At 42.4% G+C, this 15,785-nt stretch overlaps 1 protein-coding gene across 1 annotated transcript; it reads right to left on the bottom strand.

The window, feature by feature from the left end:
• Nucleotides 1-6,979: 6,979 nt before the first annotated feature.
• LOC110500078 (ubl carboxyl-terminal hydrolase 18) lies at nucleotides 6,980-10,474 on the bottom strand. Its single transcript, XM_021577231.3, has 11 exons — nucleotides 10,339-10,474; nucleotides 10,034-10,173; nucleotides 9,464-9,560; nucleotides 9,202-9,332; nucleotides 9,013-9,092; nucleotides 8,753-8,887; nucleotides 8,487-8,582; nucleotides 8,228-8,392; nucleotides 7,924-8,052; nucleotides 7,783-7,826; nucleotides 6,980-7,667 (listed from the first exon to the last, which is right to left on the bottom strand). The coding sequence occupies exons 2-11, from the start codon at nucleotides 10,098-10,100 to the stop codon at nucleotides 7,595-7,597; spliced, it is 1,017 nt and encodes a 338-aa protein (XP_021432906.3). The 5' UTR covers nucleotides 10,101-10,173; nucleotides 10,339-10,474; the 3' UTR covers nucleotides 6,980-7,594.
• Nucleotides 10,475-15,785: the final 5,311 nt, after the last annotated feature.

Consider the following 15,785-nt stretch of genomic DNA (forward strand, 5'->3'; position numbering starts at 1 on the left):
TTTAGGCGTGTAACGGAAATAGTTTGAAAAAACTGCTAGTGCAGTGACATTCAATGAATGTTATGACAGGGAAACTCCGTGGCATCATCAGGTGGTACACCTTTAAAGGAAGATTCCACCCCAAAACTATGTTTTGTTATTTGTTTCATCTGTCCATTGTTTTTGCTTGTCAGCAATCTCATTTTCAAGATATGTAACTTTCAAAATACAGAAATCATCCGCATATGATGCAAAACACAGCTTCATATGATGCAAAACACAGCTTCATATGATGCAAAACACAGCTTCATATGATGCAAAACACAGCTTCATATGATGCAAAACACAGCTTCATATGATGCAAAACACAGCTTCATGTGATGCAAAACACAGCTTCATATGATGCAAAACACAGCTTCATATGATGCAAAACACAGCTTCATATGATGCAAAACACAGCTTCATGTGATGCAAAACACAGCTTCATATGATGCAAAACACAGCTTCATATGATGCAAAACACAGCTTCATATGATGCAAAACACAGCTTCATATGATGCAAAATGCATCACACGCCGACGGTTTCTGTATTTTGAAAGTTACATATCCTGAAAATGTGATTGCTGACAAACAGACTATGTCAAGAATGGACTAATGAAACAAATACCAAAATATCGTTTTCGGGTGGAGTTTTCCTTTAAATATAGCAGTGCCCTGAAGGTCTCAGAAACTGCAAGACAAGAATGCACTTAATTATATCTGTCTAAGAAGAACCAACACATACATGAAATAAGATGAACAGATGGCAGGTTAAGACAAGAGAAAGTGCTTAACAAAATTACATTTGAAAATGACTGGGGTGTTTATCAACAGATTACATTCAGGATGTTTATCAATCTTCCTGGATGACATCAGGAACATTCTAAGGCCAAATGACAACAACTCATTTCACTTCCCCTTAAGTTGAAAATAAGCCCAATGTTTATCATCCTCAGAAGTAAGGCTTCATAACTTTCACTGAGGGAACGTTTTTTTTTTAGGGGGGCGAAACATTCTAAGGCCAAATGACAACAACTCATTTCACTTCCCCTTAAGTTGAAAATGCTTTTTCAAGAGCATTTGAGCTCCTTTTCTGCTGAGAGCAGAGCACTTTTGATTTTTTAAATTTAACCAGGCAAGTCAGTTAAGAACAAATTCTTATTTTCCAATGACGGCCTAGGAACAGTGGGTTAACTGCCTGTTCAGGGGCAGAACCTTGTCAGCTCGGGGATTTGAACTTGCAACCGTTTGGTTACTAGTCCAACGCTCTAACCACTAGGCTACCCTGCCGCCCCAATGGAAAGCCCTTTTTTAATCTTCACAGACCACAGCTCAGATACAGCTCAGAGGAGGGTCAAAAAGTAAGGTGAGGTCAGAACCTTAACAAACCTTAATAAACTTTGAACTCTCCTGGTCTCACTCCTTTGAAAGTGTGATTGTGTGTGGTAGAACTAGCCTGGCTAGCATAGAACAATGTGGGGCTTCAGACAGTGTAACTTAGCTCAACAGAAGACTGATCATTCGTATGCTACGCTATGTTCAAAATCCTCCTCATCTTTAAGAGAACACCATTGAGAAGACCCATAGGACAGTCTGGGCTGGGGTTAAGAGGAAATGACCTCATAATCAGAAGTCCCCTCGCCAAATCTCAGTCAATCATGGCTCATGATAGACTGATGGTTTGTTGAATGTCTACACAACTACGAAAACGACAGTCTAGGCCTAAATGTTAAAATAATAACTCTGCTCTGTCCTCTTGACTAAGATCACACCCTATTATATAGCTGCCCTTCTCTCTCTCTATGGACCTCCACCCTTTCGGTCTGCAAGGCTGTGTGTGTCACTGTCATAGTAACTGGTGAGCTATGCCATGGTTCACATTCCACTGCCATCCACCTCCTGCCCTGCCCACATTTTCCCACAGAACTTTAAACCCTGTGAATGAGAGTCTGCCTTTGTTTTCATGCATTTTTCCTCCAGATCCCAGCAACTTCCCCATGGTAGGAATGCAGCCCGAATGCCAACACCAGCTACCTGCATTAGAGGGCCTTTGTCCGGAAATAGGAGCAGCTGAAGAAGAGAACAGGTCAAAGAGCTTTGACAGTTGATACCTCGGCTCGAAGGAGCCAAGTCCACAATCCTTAGCAAATGAACAGTACATACAGTCTGGATCAAAGTTTAAACATGGCAAAGGGGCACAAGCAGAGAGGCAAAAAAAGCATGTCTGCTCAGTTTGAGTCACAAGAGTTGGAGTCACGGGTCACAAGAGCCTCCCCCCACACGCCCCCCCCGCACAAATCATTAACTTTTCTGCTGATGAGAGAACTGATTGCACGCATAGCACACTCGACACGATCACTATCTAAGGTTGCGTCCCAAATGGCACCCTATTCTCAATATAGTGCACTACTTTTGACAAGAGCACTTCGGGAATAGAGAATAGGGTGCTTTGGGACACAGCCCAAATGTGTCAGGAGCTGATATAACACTGTGCTGTGGACTTATCATTTCAGCCCAGAGCTTGGAATGACGAGGCAGTCGTTTAGCCTGGAGTTCTAATTCCATATGTTCCTGCATGCTGACAGTACAGCACAGTGAGAGAGACCTGAGGATGCTAGATTAAATAAGCATAGTCTGGGCTTTCAGCACTGCTAAGAGAAGGGTTATAATCGGTGCATAAATTCATTAAAAGACGTCATGTCATAGCCTACATAAACTGGACTCTCGCTGAACAAATACAGTAATTTCTCAACAGAACAGCAATTTGTGATGAAATTCCTAAACCGATGCACCTATTTCCTGACATGATATGGCAGCATGCTGCTCTTCTGATAGCGTATGAATATTGTTAAATTTGATAGGCTACATGAGGCATGAGTAACTCCTTGAACAAGAAACCCACATTCTCAAAGTAAACTTGAGAGGAATCTAAACATTTGCAATCATTTCCAATACCAGGCAAAATAAAAAGCCACTGTATGTGTGGGAACCAATGAATGCCGCTGTACATGTTGGAGCAAGAGAATACAGAGGCTTTTGCGATGGCATGCACAGGCAGGGCCAGCTATAAGGGCCCTGTGTGAAGTCAACAGAGAGGACCGTTTCTCCCCTGTAACCTGAGAAGGCCTATCTCACGGAGTGAAACAGATCACTGATCTGGCCTGGAATCCCAGTCTGACAACTAACGAAGATAAGGTGCTAACAGAGGGATAGTAATAGAGGTGGAATGAATAGAGACTGGGACATCGTATCATGTTAGCTGTTAGCCAACGCGCTGAAGAAGATTAGACTGTCTGAGTTCATTTCCTGGGTGAGCAGCAGACACTGCCAACTGTCTACAAACACAAAGCGAACCAAATCCGAACCACACTTCTCACTCAGTCTCGAATCTTTAGTTCTGGTGGTCAGACATATGATACAACATCCTCTTAGAAAATGCAGACGTGCGGCTTTAGTTTTACGACCCTCACGCCAACTAGACTCATAGGGAGCAAAGCTGACTGAGGGGAGCGGTAAACTTCATGAGGTCCAGACTCCCTCTGGAGAGGATATATTTTATGAACTCAGAAGGGGAAAGCTGAATCACGGCAGCCCATAGATGACCTATAGATGTTTCCAGACAGTTTAATTTATGAGTGAATCTTAGACAAGGGTTACTGGTAAGAACCTAGGACTATTAGGAATACCATTTAGCCAGAGTATCGTAGGAACACATGCCTGCATTCACAGTCAGTCAGTGCTGACATCAATATGAGTCAAGGGTCATGACCCTAGAAGCAAAGGTGAAGTGCCACAGGCCCCCAATCAAAGTACATCACAGGGATACCTCCACAATGAACTGACAGATGGATGTCTCACTGCTCAGCAGATGGAAGACCATCCCAAAATAATTAGGCGTTGGCCTACATTTACCACTAGACGGTACAGCTATAATTTTTGATAAACCTATTGTGGCAGGTCAGAATCATGCACCTTTACTTTTCAAGAGACAACAAGTGGATCGTGTTTCAGTGCTACATCCCATTATATTATTCTACATTGATACGAATGGAAATATCAAAGTGATGCAAAAGACATTCCCATTCAGCTCGTTTGTTATTATTTACATCCTCCCTTCACCATGGACACCAGGGCCTGCACACTCAACACGGAGAGCGAAGCAGATTCATTTCCTCTTTGAAAACCCATTTCATGACAGCCGGTAGATGAGCTAGAGATTTCATGATGACAGGTTGACTTGGATTAAAGTAGAAGAGTAGGCCTAGTCATGACAGGGTGGATGTCAGAGATGAAAGTCGTGGTCAGTGGACATTTGGAGGAACATAGGCTTTTCTTCACGGTGAAGTAAGTGAAAATTCAGCACTAAATCAAACTATTCTAACTAACGCCATTGGCAATGTCCTGGTTCTAGATACGAGATGGTGACTGCAAAGGCAACACAAAGGGGTGGTTTGTCTCTCAATCCTACGAAAGTCATTGTCCTCTGAATAATTAGAAAATGTTGCATTAGACTACTAAGCCCTGAGAGTCAACGGGCATTTCTGTGAATGGAATCCTCTGCACAACAGCATATACTGTAAACACTGCTCAAGAGGAAGGAAGGAAGACTGGACGGATGACACCAGTGATGTAACATCCCTCTTTCACAGCTACTAAGTCGATCAAAGCAGTGAGAAATGCCCGAAGGAAGCCATGTTGAATTCTGAAACTGCCATCTTTGGCAAGATAGACGGAATACTGGGATGGGTAGGGATATGTCACAAAGATTCACTCACATTCTCAAGCAAACCACTGACCTGTGTTCCTGAATTCCACCATAAACCATCCACACTCTCTTAGTAACTGGTACACACACATAAACAAAGAACCCAAAGCATTAGGAAGCCTTGTCCAAAGACAACACTAGCACTTGAGCGCTGCCACACTGCAAAGCCTGTAGAATATCATCGCCTAGATCAGTTTTGGGGGGAATTCAGTCCAGCTTTCAACTTACTCCAGAAACTTGTAATGGTAGAACGAATGCACAAGGTGCAATTTCGAAATTGGGTAGTACATCATCAGTTTTCCTTTTGTCATGTCAGTCATTTCATACCTTAGAGAGCTATTTATAACTTGTCAGAAATGTCCAGATCAAGTAGCCCATGTCAGCTAAAGCTTTTTAGCTAGGTGTTTCAGCCCATAGATTTTGTAGTGATGTTCGAGTCACTCAAATATCACATCAATACATATTAGACATGGCAAAATATATAGATTTGCAAGAAAATCTGCTTTAAAACTGCAAAATGTTCTCTGCACCCCATGACAAAATGTGTAGAATTGAAGGAAATAGGTTTTAAACCTGCAAAATGTTCTCTCTGCCAACAAGAGGGCTGTGGACAGTGTGTGTCACGAACAGTTCTTGTGCCCATAGTAATAGATGACACTGTGGTCAGGCAATGAGTTCAGCTGACCCACATGCTAGTTTAGTCTCTTCCCTCGCTCTTGACATGTCAAGAACTGTCACTGTTATGGGCAGAGATAAGTCACCTTGCCAAGATCTAGAAGAGTAGATCCTGTAAACACAATACAGAAACCAATACCCTCCAGACCGACTGAAAACCTTCCAAATACAAGAACGGTTCATAAGGTGCCTCTCATGTGTCCACTGTCCAGGTGGGTAATGACAGTACAAAGGACAGACGACAGACTAGGAGGCTCAACAATGGTGGTTTAGACATGTAGCGTGTGCCACACGTATGAATAGGAGCTAATGTGTCGCCTATGTCAAGGTAAGTTAAGCGTACACTGGAGCCACATGGTGTGGTATGGAGGGGTGCGTCACGGCAGGTGTTCTCCCCGAGTGAACATTTTGGCACACGCCAGCCATCTTGTGATTATATAATTCATGCAATAACACCTGGTTAGTGTTGGCTTCATTGTAACTGGGCATCAATAATTAATTTACAACTATAATAGAAGAGAAAGAGACATATATAGAGAAAGAGGTCTGTCATCTTACTCCAAGCTCAGGATTATTTTGGACGCATTGTTCTATGTCATTGTTTTACTGCCGTAAGTACTGAAATTCAAAACTGTTATTTCAACTATCAAGGTCAAATCTCTCCAGATGCAAACACACCTGCGTCCTATTTTTCTGTTCATTCCTCGTGTTTTTATTTTTCTATTGTTGGAAAGTGAGTAAGAATCTCACTGCTTGTCTACACCCGTTGTTCACGAAGCATGTGACAAATGACATTTTATTTAAAAAAAAACAGAGCAGCATTCATAGGGGGCAGCCCAAAAATATATATCTGCCAATCAAGAGTGAGGTTTAAGACGCAGATACAAAACTGTCACGGTTATGTAGGGTCGAGAGTAGACTCAAGCGTCAACTCTAGAAATGCAACATCTAAAAGGAAGTGACATGCCACTAAAAGCACTGTACATCACCACTGTACATACTGAATGCATTACTCTGCTACTGTCCGTTGACTGTGGGTGGGAGATGCCCACGTAGGCTACTACCTGTGGCACTGTGCAGATGTCTTCCATTCTGTCAGCGCGAGGCAGGCTGCGAGCACACGGGCACCATTTCAACTGGTCCTCAGTGTCTTGGCTAAGGTAGTGGGAACAGTTTTTTATTAACTATGTGTGAGATTCCCCAGACAGACGGCCTTTACCAAGTTTTACATGTACTCTAAAGTATGTACTGTGAAGTATGTTGAGAAGGAATAGGTAAGATTGGAGATATTCTATCTGCCTCTCATTCTCCTTCTCTGAGAGAAAGATGATCGGCAAAGGACCAATAGAAGAAAAATAATATAGAAGAACAGAAAATAACAGAATAGAGAAGACTACAGAAGAACATAACATTTCAATGCATGTCATTCCAAACCACATTTAAGTACGAGTATTGAGCGAGCCTGTGTGTGTTTTAGGTCTTGCAGAGCTCACTTCAGTAACTGTAAAAAGACGCAAAACATTTTCAGGTGTTGCCTGGGAAAATGACAGTTTATTTCTCTGTTGACGTTATTATATTGGTAGTGAAATTGAAACAGAACAGAGTACCGGTAACTACTGTCTAAACCAATTGTTCTGAAACAAGGTGAGTCAAATATTTCCATGTCAGGCAAATGTTATCACCAATGAGTCAATGGCCTTTTTCAGGTTTTCCCCCCCCAGAATACCTCAACTCAGCACACTCTTCAAACCACCCGTCTTATCGTGGTTTCAGAACGTGTGGTCTCTGAAGCTTACAAGATGACTGTACTAATGACAGGGTGAAGGGTCTTTGCCGCCACCTATTGGCTAAACTCAGTAATGCCCTATGAATGTCCAAAGTATCCAGCATAAACAAGACCTCTAAACATATACACACCACACCAAATATACTTAAACAAATCCATGTAATTGCACATAAACAATGACCCATTACCCATCATTTTAAAGTGAAAATCATCAAGACAAATGACATCCCCAATGCTACATGAAGACAACAACCCCTCCACTAGGTAGTTCACCCTGCAGTGAGTGCACCTTGTGCTTGGTCCTTGATTCCTACGGTCTCCAGTCTCCACTCTTTATCCATTTAGCTCCGTTAGCCTGAGGACCACTCCTGTTGCTTTCCCTCTGGGGTTCGTCTGTAGAGCAGCATATATGCTGTGTCTTCTCTGTTAACAAAGGATAAGACACCTGTCAACTGATGCCCCCCCCCAGAATTGATCATGTATATTACTGAGAGATGTCGCCATTCTAAAGAGAAGTAATTGTGTGTTAAAACCTTACCTTTGACTTCCTCCATAGGTGTTCTGTACTTTCTTCCAGCTAACCTGTGTTTGTGCATATGTTAGGTTACTTTTAATGATACATATGCATAATACAAACTTGCTGAGTGGTGTAAACATTCTTCCACTCATTTTCTCTTACCTGCCGTACAGAACTATCATTAGCGTAGTACCAGCTTTGGTTCTTGTGACGAACGTATGCTGTGTAGTGTCCAAACATGGCAACGCCGGAGTGCACTATGACTGCACACAAACTGTACTGGCTGTCATTCTGAAAGAACGAACACATACAATTTGATGTCTGTCAGTAAAGCTGTACTATTTCCCTCCAATTATGTTGTGAAAAAATGTAATTGTGTTTGTAGGTCCATGTGTAATTTGTTTATGAGCATTATGTAGTATATTAGCACACCTCAAACAAATATGGTAAACATATGCCTATCTACCTGTACATAACGTTCTGACAGTGCCTCTGCTGTCAAGATCTCAGAAATGTTCAGGGTTTCTGGGAAGGTGACTTTGTAGTGTAGTTTCCTGGTGTAACCATGGGAATTACGGAATCTCTTCAGGTGAAGACACAAGACAGGGGGCAGGGAGATGAGTTTGAAGCCCTACATAAGAAAGAACAAAATGGAGTAATTCAGTGAACAGGCAAATCACAACAGTCTCTACAATGGAACATCCTTTCAGTTATAAAGAGCTGACCTGTTGGGATGGCTTCTTCTCTCCACACCTTTCACAGTAGCACTTATCTCCATCCCTTAGCTCCTGACGCTTGAAGAAGAACCGTATGCAGTCCTCCTGGAAAACCACAGAATAGGAAAGACACAGAAACTCAATTTTAATTTTAAACAAACCACATCCTCCCTTTGACAGCTATCAAAAAGAACAATGTAACATTCAGGGCTAAGTACAATGAATAGAATCCCAATATAAGACAAAACTCAAGCTAAGTTTTAGGGAACCCTCACCAGTGAGTCATGGCTCTCCCTTATGTGCATGGGGAGGCTGAGTAGAAAGCTGGCCCCAGTTTGGATGTATTTACATTCTAGACACTGAAGGTATGTCTCCATGGTAACCTTGTACAGAGACTGAATCTCCTGAGCCTGGGGATGGAGAACACAGACAGAGAAACTTCCTATCGTATCATCTCCAACATGCTTTTTGTTGGGTGTCCCTGTTGTTATTTTTTTGTTGGATCTAATATTATGTAAATTTAAGTAGTACATACTAAGGCCTTGTCACTCATCTGTTGTTGGATAAGGTTTAGAATGGAGAGGAATACCTCATCTGCATCCTGCTGAACATAGACTGAGAAACACATTCTTGTTAAAGTTACAGACAGAAAAATTATATTCTTTATAATCCATAAATGTTGTTTCTTTTTCTCTCCATGTAATGTCACGTAGACTATTCATACAGTAGATGTCATTTCTGTCCAGGCAGTGCAGGAAGTCTCGATGAGGAGCAGGCTGGGATTGGTCACTCTGCATGGCTAGTAGCGCCTTCCTCAGATACAAAGGGACACTCTCCTTGTCAACTGGGTTCCACCTAAGAACATAGCATTCCCAGCACTCAATGCTTTCCCACAAGCAGCCTGATAACTACCAGTAAACTAACTAATGTCTTTGTTACATGTTGATTCTTAATAGCAAAGTATTGTAACCTGCCACCTGGCTTACCCTTCTAGCAGATCTACCAGTTCCCAGGTGGCAGAGAAGGACTGCAGCAGAGCGTTCACACAGCATGACAGACCATAGTTCATCAGACCTCTTAGGCCTATGGGCATCAATATGATCAGTACAACATAGCTGCATGCCTCAATTCTATCCAGACAGTTAAGTAATAATAATAATGTCTCACAGGAGGTTGGTGGCACCTTAATTTGGGGTGGACCGGCTTATGGTAATGGCTGGAGCAGAATCAGTGGAATGGTATCAAATACAACAAACCTATGGTTTCCATGTGCTTGATGCCATTCCATTCACTCAGCAGCCTTCTGTGCTTGTGTCCATATTGATCAATGCAAAGTGTGTGGTGTAAATTGCAGTGATGCTACTGCTGATTATGGTCAGAATTTCTTGCTGACCATGTGATCTGAACAGGCAAAACTCAGGACCCTATAGCGCCTAAGTAGGGTTCAGTTATAGGGAAAAGTGTAAAACAGGTCCCGTGATCAGGGTAAAATAACCAGCCCATTGGCTTGTTTCAGAATCTACTTTCCATCATATGCATTCAATCCAAGCCCGTACCTTGTGCCCTACTCCCGATAGGTAGACTCCAACTACGGCCGCACATTGAGAGCATTCTTCGTGACATCACGGCTATCGTTTTAGCTGATCTATTGCTGGACTACTGTTGTTGAGTTAAGAAGTCCAAGGGGTCCACCTCCCTGTGAGTGAAATACAAATTAATAACTGGATCGTCATCATACATTCTTACATAGCGGAGTTTACTCAACTTTGAGAAACTCGTCTAACATTAGAGGTGCATTTTTTGTGAATCCAAAACACTGCATATAGCATAATATGTATTTATTTTCAACTATTTCACTTACTTTATCGATCTCATTGACGACCCACAGCCTTGGGGAAAAAAACATATGGAAAAGACGCGATTTGACGCGACTACCGCAGCATCACTTTCACTTTCTATTTCTGGCAAACTTTAGGTAAAAACGAAACTAACGAAACTGAGTCCATGATATCGCCATCTGTCGGCCTTTGGGCTAAGTGCCATTCATTTCTACCGATTTCTATCTTATCTTATTGTTGGGCTTTGTTGAGGTCGCCACATACAGTATTTTAAAACAGCATTGAGTGTCATTTGCCTGTAAAATTCCATGTCAGGACTATAAAGTAGTTGACAGCGACAGTTTACACAAAATTACCTTCTGTTATGTAAAAGGTTGTCCACATAGTTCTAGACAGCTGTGTACGCAACAATTTTAAATCAGCATGGAGGCAACCTTGCGCAGCAAGAGAAAATATGGGACTTATGGGATATGGGACAAGATACATAACTATTGATGGGGACCTCCTTCAGAGCGGTACAGTATGAAACCCACATAGTTGGTTGGATGGCATTCCCTAGTGACAAACCTGATCAAACTGTAATTGCGTCCATGGAGAATGAGGATGAAGCTCCCAGGGGTTGAGGTTTTCATGGCAGGGGCGTTATTTCCTAATCCTAGGGTTAGCCAGCTAACCATAGTCCTAAAGCTAGCTAACCGGGCAAACAACCTTCCCGCCCTGCTCCGAGCCCTCCGCATGTTCCTAAAGCCAGCCCTATAATACCGCTAAACTGGATTTGCCTTTTAATTGGGATTGGAATGATTTTAGTTGCCAATTTTAAATTGTTGAGCTAGGTAGGATATGGTTTAAAATAAAAAAAAGTGACCAGACCCGAATGGATACAATGACCAGTCCGATTTTTGGACCCGGTCACTTGTTTTTTATTTTTACCAATGATGATAAACCCTAAATTGCTGATATTTGTATTGCCCAATGAGAGGTTTTGAAGCCACCGTCCGACATATTAGTACTCCTCATCAAGAGCAGTCCTCATAGACGGGTTGGATGTTTAGCAACAAAATCGACTTGTGCGCAACTATGGGGCAAAACAGATGGGGTTATCTTAGATGGTCGACAACATGTTAACTCTATTATGTCTCCAAATGTTTAATGGAAACATAAATATATTTGCATAATGAGCACTTGTTGTCTCTCAAATACATCGTTACAGTTGTTGATTGGCTTGCTAGTGAATTTTTGCCATAATAGCACTGACATAAAATCAGTCAAAAAAAAAAATCTAAACAAGACATGGTATCAAGCACAAGATAAAACTAGCTGAAACGAGCCCCCTACAATTCCCCACATGGCAACTTCTTGTCTTTGTTAACAGCTATCTCACAGTTCAGAATCATAAAAAAAGCACAGCTTCTGGCCACATCAATGCTCGTGCATTATTTATGTGACGTTGTCAGCCAACCCATCATTACAATTACAATCACTTGGTTTAATTTCATTCTTGGTGCATAACTTTACACTTACATTCTGGTGTGTTCATAAGAATGAATAAAGTGCTACTTTAATGAGCAAAAATATACTTTCAAAATGTTTACAAAATTGTGTTTAATGCAAAGAATACAGATGGATTATATTCAAAAAATGAAGGAAACCCCTAATTGTGCAAACATTCAACTAAAGCACAGCAGCAGATACTGTAAATGTACTGTACTATAAATGTATAAAGCTTATAATGTACACAACTACTTCATGTTGTGAGGTTCGCAATTTGCCATTATTTAATAAAGTGTGCAAAGCTATCATCAAGGCAAATGCTGGCTACTTTGAAAATACTCAAATATACATTATATATATATTTTTTTAAACACTTTTTGGGTTACTACATGATCCCATGTGTTATTTCATAGTTTTGATGTCTTCACTATTATTCTACAATGTAGAAAATAGTAAACATAAATAAAATCCAATGAAATGAGTAGGTGTGTTCAAACTTTTGACTGGTACTGTATATTTTTATGTAGCTATCCCACTTCGCGGAGAATAGTTACGGTATCAGTACCTAATAATTTGGTCACTGGATCTGATACCTTGTATTAGAAATAATACTGAAGCTTCTGACAATTGTGAGAGCAAAATTGCAAGATTATGTTATAATTCTGTAATTGCATCAACTGGTTGTTTTATGCAACATAATAGAGGGTTCTTATAACTCTACTGTGTCTGTGTGAACTGAAAGTGGGCCTCTGGGGGATTTAAAACTGACAGGAGATTTATGATGTCTTTGGATGACACCGCATTCCAGAGTTAATGTTTCTGTACTGGGGTACCAGGGGGAGATGGCTCCAGTATGGAGCTGGGGGGCCAGACCCTGATCTCTAAACAGTTTTTACAGCAGATACTGTCTGTGAATTACAAGTATCTTTCATACAAATCTTTACATTGTGACCCATTCCATACATCTGTTGTTTACCATGTATACTGAAGGAGGATGGACTTTGCTATAAAATGCTGTAACTGAAACAAGCTTGTTCAGTTCTTAGTGATCACCTCCAGGGGTGATTACCAACCAGCTCCATTACTGCACTAATTAAATAATAAAGTTTGATTGTTTTGAAGAAATCTAAGCCTCTCCTTTTGATTACAATAATTCTACCACACAATTTACTACTGGAGAATACGGGTGACCACATGTCTTATTCAAATATCATTGTTGTTGACAATTTATGTAACCAAAATTATTCACAGTTGCCTTCTCATTTCCATATAATCTGTCACGGTTCTGCGCCCCAATAGGGCATAAGCCAACATCTCTCCTTATCGCTACTGCTAATACACTCAAATCATGTTCAAACAACATTTGAATATCTTTTTCCTTTTCTAACCATGGATGAGGCTTTCCTCCAGAACTTATAGGCAACCTTTTACCACTATCTTCATACACTCTACTGCCTCAATGTCGCTGTGGCTGGTACTTTCGTCCCTCTTACAGATCTGAGGGGAATACCCCCACTAGGGACCTATCCTACATGGAACCTACCCTACACCATATAAACTCAGCAAACTCAAGTCCCTTTTTCAAGACCCTGTCTTTCAAAGTTAATTCGTAAAAATCCAAATAACTTCACAGATCTTCATTGTAAAGGGTTTAAACGCTGTTTCCCATGCTTGTTCAAAGAACCATAAACAATTAATGAACATGCACCTGTGGAACGGTCGTTAAGACACTAACAGCTTACAGACGATAGGCAATTAAGGTCACAATTATGAAAACTTAGGACACTAAAGAGGCCTTTCTACTGACTCTAAAAAACACCAAAAGAAAGATGCCCAGGTCCCTGCTCATCTGCGTGAACATGCCTTTGGCATGCTGCAAGGAGGCATGAGGACTGCAGATGTGGCCAGGGCAATAAATTGCAATGTCCGTACTGTGAGATGCCTAAGACAGCGCTACAGGGAGACGGATAGCTGATCGTCCTTGCAGTAACAACACCTGCACAAGATTGGTACATCCGAACATCACACCTGCGGGACAGGTACAGGAAAGCAACAACAACTGCCCGAGTTACACCAGGAACGCACAATACCTCCATTAGTGCTCAGACTGTCCGCAATAGGCTGAGAGAGGCTGGACTGAGGGCTTGTAGGCCTGTTGTAAAGGCAGGTCCTCACCAGACATCACCGGCAACTACGTCACCTATGGGCTCAAACCCACCGTTGCTGGACCAGACAGGACTGGCAAAAAGTGCTCTTCACTGACGAGTCGCGGTTTTGTCTCACCAGGGGTGATGGTCGGATTCACGTTTATCGTCGAAGGAATGAGCATTACATCGTGGCCTGTACTCTGGAGCGGGATTGATTTGGAGGTGGAGGGTCCGTCATGGTCTGGGGCGGTGTGTCACAGCATCATCGGACTGAGCTTGTCGTTATTACAGGCAATCTCAATGCTGTGCGTTACAGGGAAGACATCCTTCTCCCTCATGTGGTACCCTTCCTGCAGGCTCATCCTGACATGACCCTCCAGCATGACAATGCCACCAGCCATACTGCTCGTTCTGTGCGTGATTTCCTGCAAGACAGGAATGTCAGTGCTCTGCCATGGCCAGCGAAAAGCCCGGATCTCAATCCCATTGAGCACATCTGGGACCTGTTGATTCGGAGGGTGGGGGTGCCATTCCCCCCAGAAATGCCCGGGAACTTTCAGGTACCTTGGTGGAAGAGTGGGGTAACATCTCACAGCAAGAACTGCCAAATCTGGTGGAGTCCATGAGGAGGAGATGCACTGCAGTACTTAATGCAGCTGGTGGCCACACCAGATACTGACTGTGACTTTTGATTTTGACCCCCCCCCCCCCCCCCTCCCCTTTGCTGAGTTTACTTACAACCGGTCGTTACACAATGGGCCTACTGAATAAACTCAGGTTTTCTCGGTCCGTATCCAATAATTGTTCAGCCTACAATTCTCAACTGCCCAAGATTTCAGAATCAATCAATCAATCAATCAATCAAATTTATTTTATATAGCCCTTCGTACATCAGCTGATATCTCAAAGTGCTGTACAGAAACCCAGCCTAAAACCCCAAACAGCAAGCAATGCAGGTGAAGAAGCACGGTGGCTAGGAAAAACTCCCTAGAAAGGCCAAAACCTAGGAAGAAACCTAGAGAGGAACCAGGCTATGTGGGGTGGCCAGTCCTCTTCTGGCTGTGCCGGGTGGAGATTATAACAAAACATGGTCAAGATGTTCAAATGTTCATAAATGACCAGCATGGTCGAATAATAATAAGGCAGAATAGTTGAAACTGGAGCAGCAGCACAGTCAGGTGGACTGGGGACAGCAAGGAGTCATCATGTCAGGTATTCCTGGGGCATGGTCCTAGGGCTCAGGTCCTCCGAGAGAGAGAAAGAAAGAGAGAATTAGAGAGAGCATATGTGGGATGGCCAGTCCTCTTCTGGCTGTGCCGGGTGGAGATTATAACAGAACATGGCCAAGATGTTCAAATGTTCATAAATGATCAGCATGGTTGAATAATAATAAGGCAGAACAGTTGAAACTGGAGCAGCAGCACAGCCAGGTGGACTGGGGACAGCAAGGAGTCATCATGTCAGGTAGTCCTGGGGCATGGTCCTAGGGCTCAGGTCCTCCGAGAGAGAGAAAGAGAGAAGGAGAGAATTAGAGAACGCACACTTAGATTCACACAGGACACCGAATAGGACAGGAGAAGTACTCCAGATATAACAAACTGACCCTAGCCCCCCGACACATAAACTACTGCAGCATAAATACTGGAGGCTGAGACAGGAGGGACAGGAGAATGAGTGGTAACAGGTGAATGAACTGTGCCTACCATGTTTCTGGTACCGGCTACTGTTTCACTGATTCGGACTCTAGTTCAACTGTAAATAGTGGTGAACCCTGCTCGCAGCGCCAACTGTTAGCTTCTAAATAAACAGAGTAAAAACTCATGGACGAGTAG

The sequence above is a fragment of the Oncorhynchus mykiss genome, chromosome 21, assembly GCF_057628025.1.
Source record: "Oncorhynchus mykiss isolate SJ-2025 chromosome 21, ASM5762802v1, whole genome shotgun sequence".
In the NCBI taxonomy this organism is placed as follows: Eukaryota; Metazoa; Chordata; class Actinopteri; order Salmoniformes; family Salmonidae; genus Oncorhynchus; species Oncorhynchus mykiss.

Coding starts and splice junctions, on each gene's coding strand:
- LOC110500078 (XM_021577231.3), bottom strand. CDS start 10,100: ATGTCACGAAGAATGCTCTCAATGTGCGGCCGTAGTTGGAGTCTACCT. Junction 8,393..8,486: donor AGAAGAAGCCATCCCAACAG/GTCAGCTCTTTA, acceptor TTTCTTATGTAG/GGCTTCAAACTCATCTCCCT. Junction 8,053..8,227: donor TGTCAGAACGTTATGTACAG/GTAGATAGGCAT, acceptor TCGTTCTTTCAG/AATGACAGCCAGTACAGTTT.